We start from the raw sequence: 15,873 nt of genomic DNA, 5'->3' as shown, positions 1-15,873 counted from the left end.
ATTTTCAACATTGCACAAGGAAGTATCCCCGATCGCGCGCCAGCCCACGCAAAATGGCCGTCACACGTGCCAGTGGGTTATTAGAGTTATCGTTGAGACAGCATGCGTCACTATGCTGGAGGTACAGCCACAATTTATGCAACTAATGAATACGTGTGTCAATTATCTACCTTTCTATGACACTTTTTGGCGAAAGAGCTTAGATAGAGTCGAGCATGCAGAGTTTGTGTGTTGGGTGTGCGAGATAAATATCAATAATGTCAAAACTGTTCAAGTTGGAATCTGAAGGGCGCCTGGTCCATATGTGTCCATTGACAAGTTTAGGCGTTTATGTTTTTAGTTTCATGAATATAATGCCAAACAATGCTTAAAGTACATTCTGGATGTCAATGAATCGGACAATGGTATTGTGTTTACCAGGAGACCCCTGAAGACCTAGGTCTTTAGCAACCCATCACCCATGCTTGTCAAACATTGCTTAAAGCTACAATTACGTTAGGCACCTACCGGGACATTCCTTGCCAGTGAGGGAGTGGCCTTGGCTGTATCTGGAAGTGGGCAGCCTATAGAAAGGCTCTCTGCCAGGGAAGCTAGGCTAAATTTAGAAAAGCACATGATACAGACATAGCTTACTTTGCTTCTTCACTGAGTATGTTACTAATAGAGTGGACAGAGTGATAAAAGGAAAAAATAACTTGAGAAATGTAACTCCCATACTCTTTCAAGATATTGCCTTTTTCAGACAATAATATATATGCGTCCTAATTGACACAGCTTTGTCTGAGAGTTGATGATGCCAGTCTTTTTGGGCCCATCATTTTGGCCCACTTGTAATTTTGCACACCTGTTTGGCTATCGATTTTGACATATGCCAGGTGTCATTAGCATTTTCAGTATTGCCTCTTTCTCGAACAAATTTTGTTACTGATGCATTATTGTCATGGGCATCGACTTTGACTGTCATAATCCTTGTATATCTTTTTGACACCCAACAGTTCATGACCACTTGAACACTTCATTCAAACTCTCTTCAAAGGTAGCATGCTGGTAATTACAGCTTCTTGAACTAGCTTGTTACAGGAGGCAAGTTTTGTTTGTTCTAAAGCTCCTTTCATAACCAGTTAAGATCTGGGTTAGAGTGTTAAACCACACACAATAAAATAATCTGCTCAAAATCATTCTTTATTCGACCTGTGAAGATCCGGGATAGAATTAGTCTTCAGCAACTCATGCTTGCTGTAAAAGGCGACTATGCTTGTCATAAGAGGCGACTAACAGGATCTGGCTTGGTTGATGCAGGGCATTGTATCCTAATTGTGTGGTCGATGCTCATAATGTCAATCACAGGAATATCTGGTCCAGGCTCGATTTTTTTTTTTCCAGACCGCCATCATATAGCTGGAATATTGCCCAGTGTGGCGTAAAACATCAAAAAACAACATTCCTAATTCAGGGAAACGTCTCTATGTACGACAAGTCAGTCCCTGAAAGCACAAAAGTTCACAATCTTTGATTGTCCACAGCATCAATAAACACTTTAGGACTAGAATGCAACTGAACTTTGTTGATGTTGTGAGGAGTTAAGTGGCTTCGATGCACATCGCTGTTTATCTGGAATCTGTCTGAAAAGTCATGACTTTAGGATAATATGACTATTGTCACTTTTCTAAATATGCTCCATTTTCTCATTTAGTTATATATATTTTAAAACCTCGAGTAAATTGTATGAGATCTTGTAAATCTTGTTTCAGATGCCCCTCCCAGCTGCGTCATCTTGTCGTATCATCCCGTTGCAATACCCAAACACCACCAAAGAGACCTGTTGGGGCATTCCTTGAATTTGCCCATTCTCAAACTGCTGAAATATTAAGAAACAATCCTGGTAAGTTGGAGTTACATTTCTTGAAACTGGAATCAGAACATATCTGAAAAACATGCAGGTCACAAAAAATAGAATGTACATCAGAATTTGGGCATTTAATCAAGGTGACGTATGATGGGGACAGAGTTATATATACAAACATGCATCTGTGAAGGTGTGAGGTTGTGTATATGTGTTATAGTAGTGGGACGGTGCACTGATGCATTGGTGGATCACAATTTGTTACTCCTAGATACAAGTATCAATCACAATTGCACACACAGTAAAAAATAACGATTCTTACCTCAAATGTATTCTTCAATAAATGTTACACCAAACACCAAATTAATAGTGAAAATGTGAAGTGAAAACGTACGTATTTTTGTCTACTGCGCCATACTTGACACTGCCCACTGTAAATCATTAGTGTGCCAGGTATTTGGCCATCCTGTCTATGAAAAATATGGCTTACGCACCACAGATAAGAGGACATGCAAGGATCATTATACATATCAGATCTTGAGTAAGGTATTGTGATATGTATAGGATGGCACAGTTGGTGTATCGTCCCAGCCCTAATATGTAATGTATGTTTCTGAACAGGTGTGAGCAGAAGAGAGTCTCTCAAGATAGCAAGTCAGAGGTGGCATCAGCTGGACCCACAGGAGAAGGATGTGAGTAGTGTCACGTGGGACCTGAGATAAGTGTTTAGTATTTTGTATTTAATTTAAAACCAATTAAAAACCCATTGGTCATTGGAAAGTTTCTTTAAACTGTTTACAAGTTTAGTAAGACCTTGAAAAAGGGTGTATTTTTGTAAGAGTCAAAATTCTTTTCCAAAGTTTTTGTTCTCAGGTGCTTTATACAGAAACAAGTTTTTGAAGATTTATTTCCTACTTCAATAGTACCTTTTCATTCTGTGGAACCGTGTTAGTGTGCATTGCCTCTCGAAATGTTTTTTGTTCTTGGCCTTACACTAAATAGGGAATAGATTTAAGTATTGACATTCATAAAGTGTTTCTAGTTGCAGGACCTGTGTTATTTGATTGTTGCAGGAAAGAACTGGTGAAGTGCGTGAGCGTTACAGGGAATATCAGCGGCAGTACCAACTCTATCTGCAAAGCCTTACAACTGAGGAGAGGGACAGAATGGATGAGCAGAGGCAACTTCGTAGAAAGAAGCTTGCCAAGATCAGAAAGAAAAGGGTATGCATAAACAACTGATATTAGTCCTATTCGCTGTTGTACCAACTAACCCCTGCCAATTCCTTCCAACCTCAGAGGTCCCTTTTGTCTCAGTCAACCTCCAACAGTTCTGTTCCATCCTTCAAGATCCCTGTTCACCCAAACACCTCCAGCAGTTCTGTTCCATCCTTGGAGGGCTCCGTTGTCCCAACCATCCTCCAACAGTTCTGTTCCATCCTTCAAGGCCCTTGTTAACCCAACATCTCCAACAGTTCTGTTCCATCCTTCAAGATCCCGGTTGACCTAAACACCTCCAGCAGTTCTGTTCCATCCTTGGAGGTCTCCGTTGTCCCAACCAACCTCCAACAGTTCTGTTCCATCCTTCAAGGCCCTTGTTAACCCAACATCTCCAACAGTTCTGTTCCATCCTTCAAGATCCCAGTTGACCTAAACACCTCCAGCAGTTCTGTTCCATCCCTGTAGGTCTCCGTTGTCCCGATCAACCTCCACCAATTCTGTTCCTACCTTTGAGGCCCCTGTTGACCCTAACACCTCCATATCAACAACCTCGAATTCAAGTCGTCATTCTGGCGGACAATCTATTGTCCGTCTGTTGTATTAACAGGATGGGCTATACCCAGTCTATATTGCTCCTATTGCTAACACTAAACTTCTGATCAAGGCACATTCCTGTCACCAACAGAATGGCATGTCCACCCCAACACTAAGCCACCTTTTGAACATTGGAAAGCAGGACAACCTGGTTATAATGCCACCTTTTGTACATTGGAAAGCAGGACAACCTGGTTATAATGCCACCTTTTGTACATTGGAAAGCAGGACAACCTGGTTATAATGCCACCTTTTGAACATTGGAAAGCAGGACAACCTGGTTATAATGCCACCTTTTGTACATTGGAAAGCAGGACAACCTGGTTATAATGCCACCTTTTGTACATTGGAAAGCAGGACAACCTGGTTATAATGCCACCTTTTGTACATTGGAAAGCAGGACAACCTGGTTATAATGCCACCTTTTGAACATTGGAAAGCAGGACAACCTGGTTATAATGCCACCTTTTGTACATTGGAAAGCAGGACAACCTGGTTATAATGCCACCTTTTGTACATTGGAAAGCAGGACAACCTGGTTATAATGCCACCTTTTGTACATTGGAAAGCAGGGTGTTATGACCAGGTTGAACCAGGTTCATTTTGTAAGTAGTCCTAGTATTTTTATTCTGTGAACTGCATTTCTGTTTTTTTACAGGAATTGAAGAGTCTTGGCAAGCCAAAAAGTATTAGAAATGCATTCTTGCTGTTTGTGAAATCTTCCCGACTTGAGACAAGAGGCGCCAATCCAACAGTAAGTACGTGGGAGTTACTCTGATTGCATGAGACGACGTACATGGTGTAACTCACATGAATATGTCACCAACACAGGTTCACTTTGTTGGCCCTGAGGGATTGATTCCGAGTCAGGGGATCTTCCCAGACCCGTGAAGATCTGGGGTAGATTAGGTCTTCAGCAACCCACACTTGCTGGTCAGACTCGCTGACTTTGTTGATGCATGACATTGATCCCAATTGAGTGGATTGATGCTCATGAAGTCAATCACTGGATTGTCTGGCCCAGACTCAATTATTTACAGACCGCCGTCATATAGCTGGAATATTGCTGTGTGCAGCGTTAAACAACAAACAAACAAACAGAGTTTCCCAGGAGGCCATGCCTGTCGTACAAGTGTCATGGTTTCAACCTGTGGTAAAAAGGAATTGAGATCACATTTTGTTAGCTCACCTAACCTCGAATCATGGCTGTGTATCGCCTTTACTAGGCCATTCCTGCTTAATATGTTATGCTCCCAAAATGCATCTGTGGCTCTGTAAACATCTCTTAAATTGAGGAAGTTTTGATCTGTTTGTTTCTCCTTATGATGACATCATACTTTGTTCATTCATTGGGATGAAATGAGCCTTATGTGAAACTAGTGGAATATTGTATAGAATTAGAAATATTGTTCTCCTTAGAAGGTATATAAAAGTTAAAACTTTGTGTGAAGTAACTGTTAACTGATGTGTATTGCAACAATGTTATACAATAGTACATTCATTCTTGCTGACTGAACTTTGAGACTCAGTTACTTGTTTCCCAATTGATATCAGTTTTGTCCTCAGTATTCTGGAAATAATTGAGTAGCACTGTTGACACCAATACAGTGGACATTTTTTACTGTTGATTACATATCCAGGTGAGCTACAGTGCTCTGGCACTATTCTTATGTTTGTTTTGTTTAACGCCAAACTCGGCAACATTCCACCTATTATGACAGCATTCTGTAAATAATCGAGTCTGGACCACACAATCCAGTGATTGACATCATGAACATCGATCTACTTAATCAAGATAGCGAGGCTGACCACCCGATCCCGATGACGCCTCTTACGACTTACATATAATGTTATATTTGATGATTGGACTATAGCTCTCGACTGCCTCAGTTCAGTGATACTTTGGCTTAAGATGATGTTAATGACTCCATTTATATTTTCATTTGTCCATTACTTTGTCTTTGTAGACTGTCATCCAGCGTTTGGTTGAGAACTGGAAAACATTGCCGCACGATGAAAAGGAGGTGTGTATCATTTGTGATGTTTCCCCACCGAGTGTGGAGTCTGTATGGCGGCGGCTTTGTGGGAAGTTAGTCAGCCAGTACTTTGTGTCATTTGTACTGTTTTGTATATTTTTTAGTTATTACAGTTTTAGTGGCAGAACTATTTTAAGGGTAGTCCAAGTGCAGAAATTGACAGTTTTAATACTTTATTGAAACAACGGCAAGCACATCTATTTAAGCAGCAATTACTTCTATAGGATACGTAACCAGTGTGCTCGCATGCGTGAAAATGAGAGATCTGTGTGTGTGTATGTGTAATCTGTGTGTGTGTATGTGTAATCTGTGTGTGTGTTTGTGGAGCCCAGGTGTATTCTAAGTTCACATATAGTGAGTGTGTTCCGTATAATGCCACTTTTAACAGTATTCCAGTTATATCATGGCGTGTCGGCCATATGTGGAAGGAAAGCCCGAAGTGATGCACGTCTCAGATGTTTACCACTTTGGTGAAACCCACGAGCACCGGTATGGTGCTGGCAAAAAGTTCCCATATGGAATTGAATAAAATTGAAGAGTTCTTCCTCTCAACATATGCAGTGTAAATGTTGGGAAAATGCTATGCTGTATGTGAATTGTGATGTCTACATATGTTGTTTCAGATCTACTATGAGGATGCTCGGCTGGACCGGGAACGCTATGAGACAGAGATGAAGGTCTGGGAGGACAAGATGAAGGCGATCGGGAGAGAGGATGTCATCAGGATTAAAAGTAGAACCAAAATAACGAAAGCAGCAAAGCCGCCGGCAAGGAAAGTCAAGAAAGCCAAAAAAGCAAAGAGAGTTATATCTAATGCTAAATCAAAAGCTGGTAGTAATGCTAAGACAAAGACACGTGGCAAAACAGCAGCTAAACCAAGGTCAAAGTCAACAAAGACCGACACCAAGTCCACACAAACTGATTAGCTGGTGCTTCCAAGACCTACAGTTGTGGTTAGATAACCTCCATGTCATGTTGATGTGTGTGGAATGTGAGACACTGAATCACACTGAATCACACTGAATCGTGATGCATGTTGGACATGAGGTATGTATCATACTGAATCATCACGATGCACAGGGAGAACCAAATATGTGCTGCTCAAATGAAGTTGAAGAACACCCGATTCTTTCATTTAGCAAAGTTAAACTGCCATGGCATGACAGAAAAAACAGAAATAGAAAAGATCAGGTGTTATTTAACATCGGTTGAGAAGTATATATATCGTTCTGAATCAAGACTATTAATTTTGGATGTCAGACAAGGGCACTTATGCTCTTCATGAGGCAAACTGAAAGCCATAGGATAGACAGACAAGTATAGTTGTCCCTAAACCTTGCCGTGGCAGTGCTAGTTAGTGTAGTATGGTAGACATTACCCGCTGGATGTATTGCTGCCAGTATACATGGGCATTCAGACCAAAGATGTAGTCATTCCATGTGCTACCTCATATCTTGTTGGGAACTATATCCAATCTTAACAATGTTGATATTAAAAGGATGAGTTTTTCTTTATTCTTGAATTAATCCCTAAATAATAGCACCTGTTTATTAAAACACTTGAGATGACAATGAGCACATTATTACAGTGTTCAAATGTCAACAACAATCATTTCTAAATGTGAGAGACCTGCTGTGCAGAATCCTGATCTTAAAACAAGAGTCAAGTCTAGTTCTTTGTTTATCCAGACATGGACGGACTAGCTAGTGATGTTATTTGTTTGTTGTTTGACACCGCACTCAGCAATATATTCCAGCTATATGACAGCGAGTCTGGACCAGATAATTCAGTGATGGACATTATTAGAATCAATCCACACACTTTGGATACGATGACATGCATCAACAAAGTCAGAGAGCCTGACCACCCGATCGTGTTAGTTGCCTTTTGCGACAAGCATGGTTTGCAAAAGAACTAAGCTGGTGATGGCTCTCTGTTGATCCACCAAATCTTAGTTCTCGCAACCTGTAACGGAGTAACACATGATGGGATGTTCTCCGATCTTTGTTCTGCGGTGGCTAGAACTGAGACCTGATCTTAATGATATTGTGTCGATCGGGACCCGGACTGACCAGCTTCATGGACAGGGTGCTCATTGTCTGCTGTCAACTGTACAAGCCTGAAAATCAAAACTTTCTGTCGATGAGTCTTCAGCATTAGTAGGGAAGTGATACACACTGTGTTACAGTATTTCGATGGTTGTACGTCATGGTAAGGAGCCATTCATTATCAAAACATGTCCTCCTTATATGCATCCTCATGTATCCAGGGTACATTATCCACGCTGTCTTGTGTGCGTGATTTGAATAAATTCTTTTACCATGGCTGATTTAACAAGTCGGCAAGATAAATCTGTTGTTGCAGTATCACTCGCCTACAGCTTCTGGTATGAAGCCAAATGCATAAAACCACATGTACCCCTTGTGTGTCCGTGATGGTCTCACATTATATACACGATCCGGGGTAGAATAGGTCTTCACCAAACCCATGCTGGCCGTAAAAGGCAATTATGCTTGTCATAAAAGGCGATTTACGGGATCGGGTGGTCAGTCTCGCCGACTTGGTTGATGCATGTCATCGGTCCCAATTGCGTGGATCGATGCTCATAATATCAATCACTGGATTGTCTGGTCCAGACTTGATTATTTACAGACTGCCATCATATAGCTGGAATATTGCTGAGTGTGGCGTCAAACAACAAACCAACCAACCACATTATATATACAGATCTTAGAGGAATTAGTCTCTAGCTTACATAAGCCTGATGACTCATCATGATATTTTTGTCTTTAAGTATAAATGATGTTTCCATGCCAAACTGTATCTTCATCACCACCTTGTGTTCATGATGTTTAATTATGTGTTTGTGTGCTGTAGCGTAACACTGCCATGCTGGCTGGGGCTAGTGATCTGGATGCCTCATCACACAAAGTATGCGTGAATATTTCTATATTGTTTACATTGCATGAGAGTGCTGCCTTTGTAAATTGTATGGAAGGGAAAAAAACAGTGAAATAAATATATTGTACAAATATCTCAGAAAATGAGTTTGTTTGGTTTGAAAGTTGACCTCAGCCAAATGTGGGGTGTAATATCTAACCTTGTACTAATATATCAAACCAATATTATCGGTTTGTGCTGCAGTTGGTGATCAACCTTTGAAATAGCTGCCATTACACTACACAGGCAGTCCAATCATCTTGCATGTGTTCTAATCAACCTCACAACTTGAGCATTTCAAACTGCAAATACTATTTAATCATTTAAGAAACTTCAGAATAATATTGGTATTAACCGTCTCACTTTCCTAAAGATACCTGCGATGGACACAAGTAAGAATAGGTCCCAAGGACCATATTGCTGAGGCAACTAAATTAGATTGGGTGATTTGAACGATTGCATCTCCTTGTGGCATGGTGGGATGCTCATCATTGCCTTGACAGGATTTATGTTCTGGCTGCTATTGCTGGACTGTTGACTGTATCGTTAACAACATTCACTCTGACAACCATGACCAATTTTTCAAAGGATCTTTGCCTTTTAATATTTACTTAAGAATATACTGGCTAGCAGCAGGAGTGATGTATTGGGCCTGTGCTGTACGAGGATGGGGGATGATATCACAAGTAGTCATCAGACCCGTGAAGATTCCGGGGTAGAATAGGTCTTCAGCAACCCATGCTTGCCGTAAAAGGCGACTAACGGGATCAGGTGGTCAGGCTCGGTGACTTTGTTGATACATGTCATCAATCCCAATTGCGTAGATCGATGCTCATGATGTCAATCACTGGATTGTCTGGTCCAGACTCGATTATTTTACAGACCACCGTCATATAGCTGGAATATTGCTGAGTGTGGCGTTATACAACAAACATACAAAACAAAAAAAGTAGTCATCAGTTTGGCTGGCCTTGTCATTGAGTTGAAACAACAACTAATTTTAATGAACATGCCCAGTCATTGAGTACTGAGTGTCTATCGCATCATGCATTCTGCTGAATCCACTGCGAAACTTTGTCAGAAATATTTGTCTGTCATCTGTAAGGTAGACAGACATATTTGATCTACTTCAGCAGCCCATGCTTGTTGTAAGAGGTGACTAAGGGGATCAGATGGTCATGCTCATGTCAGTCACTGGATTGTCTGGTCCAGACTCGATTATTTACAGACTGCCATCATATAGCTGGAATATTGCTGATTGTTAAAACAACAAACAAACAAATGCCATTGTTCATATAGCTTTCATTTTCTGTACAGTATGGAACATAGGCGTGTTTAATGACATACTGAATGTATACATGCTTGTGTCAGAGCTACCCACTGGAATCTAACATGTTGCCTATTTCATCAAACAAAATCATGTTGTCATTCACCTGCCTTATTTGAGATGATAAGCAAAATAAACAAGTGCTGATGTTTAAATTCCTTTATTCAGCTCTTCCCTACTTTGTAAATATGATGTCACTTGACAGTATGAAAATAAAACTTGGATACAGTGAGTCTGTCTTCTGGGAGGGGGCCTTGCCTTCTCTCAAACCAGGCTGCCCATGAAAGGCACACCTTTCCATGCATATCGATGATAAACATGATTGTGAAAATGTTATGAAGTAACAATGGTAACTCTATGAATTACTCATAAGATTTTCTTCACAATTAAAACACTTTGTGTCTCTTGAATTAACACAAACGCACTAGACACACACTGATTGGTCAGTAGGAGGGACATAGAACGGACATCAATCGTAATAACCCTAACCCGGTGGCTCCATTACTGGTCCACGAAATTTCAGTTTAGTCAGGGTGGAAACCGGGGTTTTACAGTCAGTTAACTCCTTTGCCTCGCGAAGATGTCCCGGTAGGTGAAATAATGTTATTATGGTTGAATTGAGACTAATTTCTTTTTAGACATCTTAAATACAAACAAAAGCATTTAAAATGCAAAATTACAATAAAAGACTTTGTGTCAATTTGGAAATTTGAGATACTTCTAGACCTAGCTGTTGATCAAGAAAACACATTGGTCTTTAGCTTGAAGATGGTTACTTGTGCTAACAAACAACATGCCTGTATCACCAACCCAGTAAACAACAGTGCTTCCTGCTAGGAGACATGCTCAGCCACAAGCTGACACTTTAACAGCCTCCGGCTGAGCTGGCAAATCAACAGACCTGTCAAGATCCGAGTTAGAATACCGGTAGGTCTTCAGCAACCCATGCTTGACCTAATAGGAGACTATGCTTGTAGTAAGAGACGACTAATGAGGTCGGGTGGTCAGGCTTGCCTACTCAGTTGATGCATGTCGTTGTATCCCAATTGCTTGGATCGATGCTCATGATTTCAATCTCTGGATTGTCTGGCCCAGACTCGATTATTTATACACTGTCGTCATATAGCTGGAATATTGCTGAGTGCAGCGTTACACAATAAACATAGTGACATAGCATAGGCAAACCAACACATCTTGAGGACACATTTTCATTCTTAACAAGAAGGTGGCAACAATCTTACGGTCATGACTCAACATCAAACCAGTATTCTTGGACTCAACAGTTGGTTTGGAGCTGTTAAAATAGCAGCTGCATACTGATAAGTTAACTGCACATGTAGGACTTTGACGTTAATGAGCGTACTATGTAGCGAATACATATGCATCTATGCAATACAGAAAGCAAATGATGAAATTACTTTAGAGCCACAGCTAAGAAACTGTCTGACCTTGTGATCAACACAACCATGTTGACATGGTTACGAAAGGCATCTGCATGTTCCTTTAACCACACATCATCAGTTATACAGCTGTTTCACCCCAGTCCACTCTGGACGTCTGTTTGGTCACACTTCAGAATGTAACCTGTGTATGGATGTTGCTTGAAATAGTTCATTTGTAATGGTAGATTGTACCACACAGCTTGTAGCTCACCTGAATTGGGTGTCATCTGGTGATGTTATTAATCTTGTGCGATTTGTGCTAAAATACAACTTAAAAAGAAGTTAAAGAAAAGCTGAGTTTTTTCAGGACTGCAGTTAATCTGTAATGGGTGGTGACAGTTGCAACCCAGCCTCCCAATTGTGGGTGTTCTTCAACTTATTTTGAGTAGTATATCTCCTATCCATATGGAGACATACAGATGATGCACCATGACATAAGCTCAACTCAAATGTTTGGTTAAGGTGAGCTGAACAGAAAACCGACATTCCAGGCCAATGGTGAGAATTCCATTCCTTGTCAGCTATGACAGGCACTAAATTAGACACCGGGATGTCCATCTGGAGTTCACACAAACAGCACTAATCTCATCACACACACACACACACCAACACCGAGGTGTTAACTCATCACCACTCATGTCATCACAGCATTGCATATGAGGAACGTGAAGAGATACAGAGCAAAGTCCTCCGTGACTGCAGTGAAGTAGCCCATTGTTCTGTTGTAGATGGCAACAAACTCCGGCTTTATTCCCGACAACACAAGAGCACCTGACATCAACGAGCTATTATGAGGCAGGGCAACATCCTGATTAGAAAGAAAAGATATTTTGTAATGTAACAAACATGAATTCATTGTGATTTTCTGAGAGAAACACAAACTTGCAGAATGTTAACTCACAAAACTTGCATTAAAAACATATTCAGATTTTGTGCATGAATATGAATATGACATTCTAAATTGAGAGATGTTTCATCACGTAATTAGGTACATGGACCGGTTAACACAGATCTGATTGTTTAAATAAATTATGTTCATATTAATTAACATATTGACCCTACCTTCATGTATGTGTAGTGAAAGGAATACAGTCCAACTTGTAGCAGTACAAAAGGCAAAAAGATAGACTGAAACAAAAATATTATATGAAATATAACATACATACATACATACATACATACATACATACATACATGCATAGAATACTAAATTAGCTCCAGTGTTATACCAATTTTATAAAATGAGTGACAAGTTCTGTCATCAGACGAGCATTACACGGAAGCGAGTTTAGTATTTTATTTATTACATGCCTCTTACAGCTTTTTAAAAATTGGCATAGGCAATTGTGAATTGTGAATAGGCAGACATCTACACGGTCCACAGCATAATCCAATTGAATTTTCTACATAATACTACTTCAAACACGTATCATTTAATACCTACAACAGCCTACCTTTAGAATTCAGCAGTCTACAAAGCTATTGAAGCACTCAGGTAATCGTAACTCCAATACTATAACACACACATGAGACTGTCGTAAGCTATGATTGCCTTGTAGAACGAGGCCTTGCACCACAAAGTTTACAATCACATCACAATAGCCTAAGATCCACCTGCAAAACAATGCCATGTGACGTCAGCCTAGCAACAGGGTTGCTGACGTCATCAAGTGTACATAAGCTCCTCTCAGGGATCTGTCATGTCTACCCACAATGTTCTTGAATAAGCCCAGGGATTTGGGGAGTTTTCAATATTTGTTAGTGAAACGTGTTCTTGCAGTACATTAGCACAAGCTACCCTGGCTAAGAAATATACCACAGAAAATATTCAACCAATACACAATTGCATTCATGGACAAAATGCTTGATTATGAAAATTGTTTAAATGTTAAACTGTATGAAGCATCCTGGATGAGTGTATCTGGGAGAATCAACAAACCTGGAAATAGAAGATTCCATATCCAGATGATAGCACCCATCTGACGAAGAAGGCCACGAGTACACAGCTCCCTAATCGTAGGTTTTCCAGAATCTGCAGCAAACCTGCAGTCTCTTGTGTGACTTGCTGTTTCTTCTGTATTGACTGTCCACTGCTGGCAATCCTCGCCTGGGACGCAGCAGTGGGGGACGTAGCAGTGGCTGCCCTCACAGAGTGAAGAGGGGGGCGAGGATGTACAGGTGTACCTTCAGGCAATGACGAAGTGGGGCTGTGAGAGGAGGACGTGTCACCATCATCTTTCGGTGACTCGCTCACTGATGGTGTGTCTCGCAGGACATCAGGTTCTGGGGAAGGTGTCGTTGGTGATGGAGTTGTTCTCTCGGACTCATCTGTACTCACCGGGGAACTTGCTTCATCTAAAACAGAAATATTCTTAGTACATATGAATCTTAACCCTTTTAGCGCATGACAATTCTTTATTGTTCCATCTATGTTACATGTTACATCTTTAAAAGAACACAAGCCGTAGCCTTTCTGCTTTAGGCACTGCAGTCGAGTTCATGTAAATTCGCAGCTTCCTGAGGCCAGGGAGTTCACAGACTATATATAAGTCCATTTTCCTTGCTGAACTAGGCTGGAATTATATCGAGTCATATTTTGGCTGGACTAACGAGTCTATGTACAGTCCAATCAAAATCTCGTACCGAAATCGACATATTGTTCATTAAGAACATGGCAACTGCCGAGCAGATTTCGGTTATCGCAGGATTTTCAGAACATGTGTACCATCAACTGGGCGTTGACAGAAATTTTCAAAAACTTTTCATGTTCTTGATCAAGGTGCTCAAGTGATTTTATGTACTTTGCAAGATAAGACCCATATGATTACAATTATCAATCACATCGTCTTGACTGAGCCCCACCATTTTGTTTGATGCTAATGCAAGTGATATGAGTGGTGGAATCTGATTGGTCAATAATTGGGACAAAGAAGAGAAATAACCCGTAATCGCAACTGGTGATGCTGCGATCGAGCCACAAAATTCCAGTTCAGTTTGACAAGGTTGGAATCCTGTCCATTAACTCCCTTGCCTCAGGAAGAAAATATAAGTACGCTAGCTGCAAGGCTACATTTGAACAATTACACAATATTCATGTTATTGTTCATGTTATTGTTCATGTTATTGTTCATGTTATCATGGTTATACAGTTGTCCTTTTTAGTTGTTTTCTTGCAAACATGTACACAAGCATTTCTAAAGGTAGTCAAACTTAGTGAGTGAGTTATGTTTAACACAGCTTTTAACAGTTTTCTAGTTATAACACAGTGTGTCAACTTGATGTGGGTGGAAAGTCCAATGTAATGCAGGTCTTACTCTTTGATGTTTACTACTTTGGCGAAACCCATGAGAACAGGTATGGTGCTGACAAACCTATAAACATAATCGGGGCGAACCAGGGATTCGAACCCCTCATCATAGGTCAGCAAAATTAATTGGTAATGGGGAATTAATTGGAATATTTTATGCCAATACTCATCTTATGTAGTGTAGTATAGTTAATCACAAGACCAGACATGGCGACGTCTGTGGATACGCGAGCTGTCATTCTTGTGTAAGTTTTCTGAACTTTGTAAGTTCTAGGTACTGGAAACTATGGTGAGATAGCTGATGACGTAAGTGGTGATAACCATTGAGGCGGCAGTTGTTATTTGGCGATGTTGTAGTAAAGACAGTTTTGATTGATATAAAGTGTTTGTTGAAGATTGAGTTGATCAGAGTCGTCAACAAGTGATCATAATGCCATGCAGAGATAACATCTATGAGCATTGAAAATGATTGTCTGTGTCAGATCTAGAGTTTCTTCCCTAATTCTTTATGATGTTTTAGGGGGATACGGGCGGAAGTCTTACCATCAAATTTTCATGGTTCTACATTTTCAAGCATGTACTGATAAACAGATGATTTTATCCCCAAACTCTGTGTTATATATATGTGACATACCTGTGGGGTGATTTAAAAATCATTCTTAAAACAAACTGGTGCATGTTATCTAGATAGGCCAAGATGATTTGGTACTCAAACAGTCCAAGCATCGCAGCAAGCGAAAACAAAACAATCTTGAAGAAAAAATGCACCAATGCATGTTGGCGAAGTAATTTGCCAATTTTGAAAATTATAACGAAAAGGCACACTCACCCTGTTCAGTATCGATCGGCTTCCCCAGCAGCCTGTTCAATCGATTTTCTGAATTTTGAAGAATTTTTCGTCTTCTTGCGTCACGTCTTGCTGCAAGTTCCGCCATGTTGATTTTTCTTTTAAAGTTTACTTTCGTAGGATATATTTTACTGAAACAACTTCATGTATTCACGCAGTGTCCAGTGGTAATTATTTACACTAAACACCATTAAAAATATATGAATATCAGTTTTGACTTGTAAAACACACTTTATTATCAGCTGTTTATATTCGAACTATCAGCAGCTGATCATACGTAACCTAGTTCCCGGCCCCCAATGCGCGACGTCAACTTA

At 40.3% G+C, this 15,873-nt stretch overlaps 1 protein-coding gene and 1 pseudogene across 1 annotated transcript; one reads left to right on the top strand and one right to left on the bottom strand.

The window, feature by feature from the left end:
• The first annotated feature begins 41 nt into the window (after nucleotides 1–41).
• LOC139469414 (transcription factor A, mitochondrial-like) lies at nucleotides 42–8,730 on the top strand. The gene is made up of 7 exons (XM_071251579.1): nucleotides 42–121; nucleotides 1,752–1,882; nucleotides 2,465–2,535; nucleotides 2,917–3,066; nucleotides 4,316–4,411; nucleotides 5,625–5,681; nucleotides 6,317–8,730. The coding sequence occupies exons 1-7, from the start codon at nucleotides 54–56 to the stop codon at nucleotides 6,617–6,619; spliced, it is 876 nt and encodes a 291-aa protein (XP_071107680.1). The 5' UTR covers nucleotides 42–53; the 3' UTR covers nucleotides 6,620–8,730.
• Nucleotides 8,731–10,104: 1,374 nt separating this feature from the next.
• On the bottom strand, nucleotides 10,105–15,807 carry LOC139468613 (guided entry of tail-anchored proteins factor CAMLG-like; annotated as a pseudogene).
• Nucleotides 15,808–15,873: the final 66 nt, after the last annotated feature.

This window comes from Haliotis cracherodii, unplaced genomic scaffold (genome assembly GCF_022045235.1).
Source record: "Haliotis cracherodii isolate W230 unplaced genomic scaffold, xgHalCrac1.p SCAF_2, whole genome shotgun sequence".
Taxonomy (NCBI): Eukaryota; Metazoa; Mollusca; class Gastropoda; order Lepetellida; family Haliotidae; genus Haliotis; species Haliotis cracherodii.
Note: the sequence above shows the minus strand (reverse complement) of the source record. Positions and strands in the feature narration are given on the sequence as shown.